Source organism: Manacus vitellinus, unplaced genomic scaffold, assembly GCF_001715985.3.
Source record: "Manacus vitellinus isolate BGI_N305 unplaced genomic scaffold, ASM171598v3 scaffold_12_pilon, whole genome shotgun sequence".
In the NCBI taxonomy this organism is placed as follows: Eukaryota; Metazoa; Chordata; class Aves; order Passeriformes; family Pipridae; genus Manacus; species Manacus vitellinus.
Genome location: NW_021938949.1, coordinates 17,118,483 through 17,126,185, shown reverse-complemented (window position 1 = coordinate 17,126,185; position 7,703 = coordinate 17,118,483). Strand labels below are relative to the sequence as shown.

The 7,703-nt window shown below is 58.9% G+C and overlaps 1 protein-coding gene across 1 annotated transcript; it reads right to left on the bottom strand.

Annotated features, from left to right (window-relative positions):
• Window positions 1–932: 932 nt before the first annotated feature.
• Window positions 933–7,679, bottom strand: UBALD1 (UBA like domain containing 1). Its single transcript, XM_018067521.2, has 4 exons — window positions 7,673–7,679; window positions 7,274–7,420; window positions 3,072–3,131; window positions 933–2,066 (listed from the first exon to the last, which is right to left on the bottom strand). The coding sequence occupies exons 2-4, from the start codon at window positions 7,352–7,354 to the stop codon at window positions 1,746–1,748; spliced, it is 462 nt and encodes a 153-aa protein (XP_017923010.2). The 5' UTR covers window positions 7,355–7,420; window positions 7,673–7,679; the 3' UTR covers window positions 933–1,745.
• Between the last annotated feature and the right edge of the window lie 24 nt (window positions 7,680–7,703).

Here is a 7,703-nt window from a genome sequence, read left to right as displayed (position 1 = left end):
TCTGACACTTTTGGGCTATGCCATGTCCCCATGAGCTCTCTCTGATCAGTTAGATGTCCAGGTCTCTGGTCTAGCACTTGATTTTCCAATCCTATGGCTCCTGGTGGCCCTGGAACAGTCGCAAGCAGCTTCCCCTCCCCACCACCCAGGTCTCCATGTGGCTTCACCTGTGTTTCACAGGCAGTTGTCTCTCTTCTCTGTGTCCCCTGGGTGGGCTCTGGGCACACTCCCTGCCTCACAGACCACCCCCACTCCCAGTAGGACTCCACCCTGGCCTTGACGTGCTCAGGTCACCACAGCTGGGAAACAAGGTGCACAGCCCTGGCTCCTTCCAGATGCCACCAGCTTGACCCATTCCGTTCAGTGGGGCAGGAGTGCAGGTGGCAGCTCCAGCACAGCTCCACACAAGGAAGCTCACAAGAGCCAGCCCCAGCTCCAGCCCTCCCTCCCAGGCTCTGCCAAGGCTGTCCCAAGAGGCAGCCAGGGTGAAACCATCGCTCCTACACTGTTTATTTTAGCAACACAAATAAGAGATTCAAATTAATTATTGACTGGTGAGCGCAGAGATGCAGGGGCACAGCCTTGCTGGGAGAGGGCCCCGCAGGGACAGCGACCTCTGAGGGACCTGGCAAAGAGGGGACAGGTCACAGCAAGACACCAGGACCTGCGGGTGTCACACGGGGAGCCAAGGGCTCAGCACAGCCCTGCCATTGGCTTGGGGGGTCTCTGCAGTCAGAGCTAGGCTGGCTCCTCCTGGGGCTGGGCCCTGGATGCACTTGGCCAAAGGCAGTTGGTGTCACTGTGCTGCTGGAATGGGGTGTTTGGAGCAGCCAGCCCCACCTCAGACACACAAGAGCCACTGGGAGAGGGGATATGAAACACTCTGGGCCAGGGCAGCCTTACCCTGCTGTGAGCAAAGCAAAGACACCAGGTTCAAAGCAGAAGAGTGTGTATTGCAAGCGGCTGCGGCGCATCCGGAGAGACTTCCAGCCCCCGGGAAAAAGAACAGAGGGCTTAAAAACGATCCCAGTCTCTAGGGTTACACTGTGTCATGCAAAAGAGCCCTGGGGAGAACCCCATCCCAGGGGGTGGAGGGGAGGGTGTGCTGGCCCAGCCGGGCCACTGTGGCTCACCCCCTGCTCCCCATCGGGGGCTGGGTGAGGGGCCAGATGCCTCCCCAAGAGCCAGTGTCCCCCAGCCCTGCTCACCAGCAAGGATGATGTGTGCAGGGTGGAGGCTGTGGTGGAGCAGGAACAGCCCTTGCTCTCTTCACCCCTTACAAAAAACAAGCCTCGTGGGGTATCTGCCCCCACCCAGTCGAGCGGGGCCAAGGGATAGGGGGAAACACTCAGGCACAACCCACTTGGCCTAGTGGGGTGGCCCAGGGGACCCTGAAGAAGGGACCTCCTCTGTAAATGTCACTGGCATGCAAACTCCGGTGTCCCAAGGGAGGAGGGGGTGCTCCCTCCCGGAGAGTCTGGCAGCGGCGGGGTCCCACGTGGAGGCTGGCACCGGTCCCACGCAGCCTCCCGCTGTCTCTGGGGAGCTCCATTCAGCTCGAGAACAAGTAAAAACTACTTCAAACCAAACCCATGCAAGGCAGCTATTTCTCTCGTGTGTCTCGGCAGCTGCCAGACGCCCTGGCAGCAGAGTTCCTCTCCTCTTTGGGGAGGGGGGGGGAGGAAAAAAAAAAAATATTTATATGCAGGGGTCCCTCCCCGCCGCGTTCGCTCTTGGCCGCGGCCTCATCTCTCTGCCTCCATGGTCACGTTGGCCTTCTGTTCCGCGGTGGCCTGCTGGGAGACAGCGGCGGGCCAGCCCGCGGGCTGCGCCGGCGCGGCCGGAGTCCACATGCTCTGCTGCTGGCCAGGGGGAGAAGCCGTGGGCCAGGCSGGGTTGAAGGCCCCGTGCTGGGGCAGCGGCGGGGCCGGGGGCGGTGGGGAGGTCGCCATGGAGGCCACGGGGCTACTGCTGTTGAAGCTCTCGGAAGCCTTGAGGCGGGAGAACATGGTGAGGGCGTCGGGGAAGTTGGGCGGCGTGGCCGGCGTGTTGGCGGGAGTGCACATCTGCGGGAAGGAGACACGGGGTCAGGTGGGGGGGGTTTCTATCTTCTGCCTCCCACGGGGGCACACAGACCCCTCTGCCCCCACTGCTGTGGCACAGGGAACCCCCCCAGACCCGTGCTCTGCTGACCACGCTGTTATTTAAGGGTCTAAACTGATGCTGTGGTGAGAGTCTTGTCAGAGGGCCCAGACAGGGCCCTCTGTGCCCACTCTTGTACCCACCCAACTCAGGGACCCCCTCTGCTCCACAACCCGCTGGTGCCACCCTGGGCCTGCAGCTTTCTGACTTGGTGGGCACCAGACTCAGGCCCAGCTCCCACCCCACAGGAGACTGGGCATGCTCTGGTCCTGCCAGGCACTTGCTCTGCACGCCCCAAATCCCCAATTGTCCTGGAGAGTCAAACGAGGCCACAGCAGCCAGTAAATCCCTAAGACACATCTGCCCAAGCAGATTACAGGCTGCCGGGGCACGAGAGCCGAGGGACTGAGTCTGGGGACAGCTGGAGGAGCACAAAGGCAGGCAGCACCCATGCTCTCCTGTGTTTACACACTTCCAGAGGCACGCTCCAGTGAGGCTCCAGGGATTTGCACGCTCCAGGGAGCACACAAGGACTCGTGTGTGTGGCTGCTGCTTGGTGGGAAACACCACGTATCTGTGTGTGTGTTTACACAGGTCAGTGCTTCAGGATCCTCCACGCTCTCTCTCCCATGCTGGGGCTGGTATGGACCACTGGCCATGCCCAAAACATCCTCCATCAGACCGTCCCTCTTGGAGGTGCAGCCCCAACCCCTCTGCAGGGCTCTGAGGGCACTCCCAGCCCTGCTGTCCCACTATGTAGCACCAGCTGCTCTCCAGGAAAACCTCCCTTGGCAGGCAGCTCTGGCAGTGCCCGGTCAGACTTCCCTGCCTGCACTCCTGGGGCTGGGAAGCAGCGAGCTGGACACCAGCACCAGGTTGAAGCGCCTGCCAGCTGGTGCTGCGCCCTGGGGAGCTGTGAAAGCACTTACCATCTGATGGTGGTGGCTGTAGGGGATGTTTGTTTCTTGGAAAAAAGCACTGAGAGCAGTCTGAAAGCAAGAAGAAAAAAGGGAAGATGGTGTTACCACCAGCAAGCAAACTCGGCACCCACCTCATCCCTGCACACAGCGGCAGGGCTTTGACAGACCCCACAGATGATCCAAAAACAGGCCCTGGGGGGCTGACCATACCCACAGCCCCTGCCTGCACAGGAGGGTGCTGGGCACAGCTGCTCCCTGTCCCCAGGCAGGGACCCATGCCTGCCATCTGCTTGTACCAGGGCAGGTGACAGCCACGTGTATTTGGGACGACCATCCTCTCTGAGGAGCAGCTACTGCTGGAGCAGAACCTGGCATGCATTTCACAACTCACAGCCATGCTCTGCAATCACTGTGTGCAGGGAGAGGAGGGAAACCAAACCCAGCCTCAGCAGGAACCAGTTAAATGTGTGTCCTTAACAGAACATGATCATGGTCACTGTATTCCCACCAGGACATCCCCAGGGATGCAGCAAGTGCCTGCCTCACACACCAGAGCATTTCCAATTCGGTCGCAGGCGGGGCACGGTGATGACTGACATTGTCCTGGTTGGCTTCCAGTTAAAACCAGTAACAGTCTGGTAAATATGTCACATGCCACAGGCACGTGAGAGAACAAGGAAGGTTGCAGGGATAGAAGGCTGGAGGAACAGCATGGCCAGGAGGGCAGACACCCAGCCCAGGTCTGGGAGGAGCAGAGGCATCAGGAGCTTTGGAGGTGCACAGGACTGAACTGATACAGGAACAGTGGGAGAAGTTCTTCCCTGTGAGGGTGGTGAGGCCCTGACACGGGTTGCCCAGGGAAGCTGTGGCTGCCCCATCCCTGGGAGTGTTCAAAGCCAGGATGGGGTTTGGAACAACATGGTCTAGTGGAAGGTGTCCCTGCCCACAGCATGGGGTTAGAACAAGATAATCTTCAAGGTCCCTTCCAACCCAAACTGTTCTGTGATTCCATGTTAGTGAAGCTGACCCCTGTTCTGTGCCAGGCTTTAACCAAGTCAGGGCTAGAAAACAATGTTTTGATTCAGTTGCAGATCAGACTTGATGGAAATGTTGGAGAACTGGTTTGGATTCAGTTCTGGTTGGAGGAAAAGCCCCCATGTGTCCCATTCAGCCCTCTCCCCAGGGCCTGCAGCTCTGTAAGGCAGGGTGTGAGGAGCAGGGCTGGGCCTGGGTGCTGCCACACTACCCCAGACTTTGCTCCCTTCCTACAAGCCAGAGATTGGGGTTACCCAAGCTGCTGGGAAAAAAAAAAGGCAGAAAAGCCTGGAAAAAGGAGAGGGAGGTTGTACCAAACCCTACCCAACTGCAGCAGCCACAGTCCTACCACCACACATGCTCTTCATCCTGGTGCCCACATGCTCCTGTGTCATTCCCAGGGCTGGGATAAATGACAGTGAGTCAGCTCAGCTCATTGATCCAATGGAAAACTAATTCTGCCCCAAACACCCAGGCTGGTAGGCCCTGGGAAGGCAAAGGGTTTTATGGTTTCCTGGCTACACAGCAGAAAACTATTGGCATGACCAGGTGGCAGCCAGAGCAGTATCTGCAAACAATGATCTAGATCTGGGTGGGGGAAGCAATTCCTGCTGCACAGTCTGGCAGCTCCCAAACCTTGGGGGGAGTGTGCAATAGCTGGGCTGGCAAGGCTCTTCCCTGCAATAGCTGCATTTAATAACACACACCCGAACCCTGCACCCAGCCAGGCTGGGAACTCAGAGCCCTCAGTGCCCACAGGCAGGACCTGCCGGATCTAAACGGTGGCCATACAGCAGAAATAGGGTCTGTGGGCCCAGAGAGAGCTCTGAACAGGCCAGCACACGTCTAAGAATCAAGGAAATGTCCAACAGACACTCATGAGGCAGAGACACCCCCATCACTGCGCTACCCTTCGTCCTGGGTGAGGTCTGATGTCAACATCCACAGGCCCTATCGCTCCGACAGATCCTGATAAGAAAGGGGGGAACAGCGAGCGGGAAGCACAGGCAGAGGTGTGGGCGCAGCCAGATACCATAAGCTGATTAAATCTGCTCTGTGCTCCTGTTTTCCAAGTGGCCTCGTATCTTGGACTGTGCCACTGGCAGACAGGGGCTGAGCAGGTCCCTGCTGTCCCCCTGAGCTGCCCACCGATCCCTGCCAGCGCTGGGATGGCAGCTGGGACTGGGCAGAGGAAACACTCCACCAGTGCAGGCCCCTCTGCCTAAAAGAGTGTCCCCTCCCCTCCATCTGCCCCTTTCCAAGCATGGCAGGAGCAACCCCTCTGCCTAGCACAATGCCCACCTCCCAAGGGACCCAGGACCTGCAGAGCCCCAGCCCTGCAGAGGAGGGACCCGCTCCCACCCCCTCGGAGTGTGCCAGGGACACATATGTAACCAAAGCTGCCTGTGCCACCTGGTCTCCAGCCAGCGTCACAAGTGCTGTGGTGACTGGTGCAACAGCAAAGCCAATTAAGGCTTCTCTGCTTGAGGAGCCCGAGCCCTGCTCAGCCCCTGTCTCCTGTCACACTCAGCAGGTGACCAGGCCTCTGTATCCCCCCCAGGACACAAAACCAGGAGCTTCACAGGAGGTGGATCACACAGGGTACCCTGCCAGGGTGCCAAGAGTGGTGACCCAGTCAGAGAGAGGGTGGCTGAAGGTGTGTGCTGTACCTGCTGCCAGCACAGGGGACCCAGCAGCCCCAGTGCTGGAGCAGCCCTGGGAGCACCCTGTCCTTAAGCCACAAAGGAAGGGGCTTCATAAGACATAAATACTTAAGAGGAAGTGGAAATCCAACCATGGGCACAGCAAGCAGAGCCAGACACCTGCTCCTTCTCTTGTTCCCCACACACAGGCTCGCTACACTGAAGAGACACTCTCAGCACCAGGAAAAGGAAGGAAAGTGTGCTTTTATAAAAGCAGATTTCATCTTATCCTTCCCAAGCAGCCCCAGGGGACACGAGCACATAACAAAACTGAACAACACCTTTCTGCCTGATCCACTGCTCAGCCCCATGTGAGACCCTGCAAACTCTGCCTGGCAGCCTGCTGGGTTCCAGCCATGGAGGAGGTACCTGCTGCTCTCTCTGGCTTCTCCCAAAAAGCCAGCACCTGTGGCCCTGGAGGGGCCAGAGACACTCCAAGCTGCTTCCTCTGAACTGTAAACCTCCCCCTGCGACCAGTCATGGCACTGCTCCAGCTGCTGGAGGGCTGGGCTGGCACCACCATTCCGGCTGGCACCCACGGCAGCTGTCCCTAGGAGGGCTCATGGTGCTGCAAGGGCTGCAAACTACACCAGGCATGACAGGAAAACCCCTGCCCACCGTCCCCAGGAAACAGGAATGGAGTCACAGCAAGTGGGAGAGGTGATCCACACACTGCTGCCCCATTCCCCAGGGACGGATGGGATGCAAAACAAATGGCTCCCTGGTCAAGCCCCTGAACTCAGTACAGGCTCCAATCAGCTCACACCACACAGAACGTGGCTGTATCCCAAATGTTCTCCTGATCTCCCACCCTGCTCGCTGGATGATGTTCCTTCGCCCTACTCCATGCAGCAAAACCCCTCTTGCAGCCCCCATTGCATCCTCCTCCACATACAAGGGCCCCTGAGCAGCCCCAAAGCAGCTCGAGCCCAGGAAAGTGGTCCCAAAATACCAGCATCCCGAAGCTGTCCGTGTTTCACAGCAGCCTCCCTCTCCCTCCATGACCGACACCCAGGGGCTGCTACAGGCAGGGAAGGTCCTGGGCAGGGCAGATGGGTGCCAGGAGTGCCCTGGCCAGGCAGGACAGAGGCACAGAGCTGGGAGAACCCAACTCCTGCTGTTGTGCCGCTGGGCCACTCAGCTCACACCTCTGCCCATGATGGTCTTACAGGCAGAATCAACACCCTCAGGGTACGGGGCAGGCTGATCCAATTCACACCGTGCCCCTGAAGCAGCACTTTGGCTCGCAGGGCACTATTAATTTACACCACTGAACTCGCCTGAACCCCACCAATTCACACCCAGTGCAGGCACGCACGCACCAGCCAGCAAAAGGGTGCTGCACCAGAACAACAAAAGCAACCCGGGCAAGAGGTGGGAGCAGGCAGGAGTGGTCGGGAGGTGCTCCCTCCCCAACGTGGCTCCCAGAAGGAGCCGTGCCCAGCGGCCATTTTGCAAAGGGAATTATCTGACCGTTGCACCAAAAGTGAGTGGGAACATGGTAACGGCTCGTCGTCGCAGCGTTTGTTTACAGCCCAGCTTCCTCTGAGTCATGTGAGTGCCCAGCCGGCAGGAGACGGCTGTTTGTACTTGTGCAACTCGCCAAACGGTGGCAAAGTTCTGCAAAAAAAGCGCCTTTTCACAGAGAAGTTAAAACTTTTGTCATCCCCTCCCCAGCTCTTTTGCGACGACGCACGGAGGTGGTGGAAGCGGCTCCCGCCTGTCCCAGAGGGCCACACAGCCAGGCTGTGTTAGTAAACAAACCCCAGAGCACGCTACACATGCAGCACATCCCACGCCACGGTGCTCCCGGCAGTGGGACGCGGTGGAGGGCAACGCGGCTCGGCCTCCCCAGCATCCCTAAAAAGCCACCCCGCGCTCCCCGGACACGCACGGCTCGGCT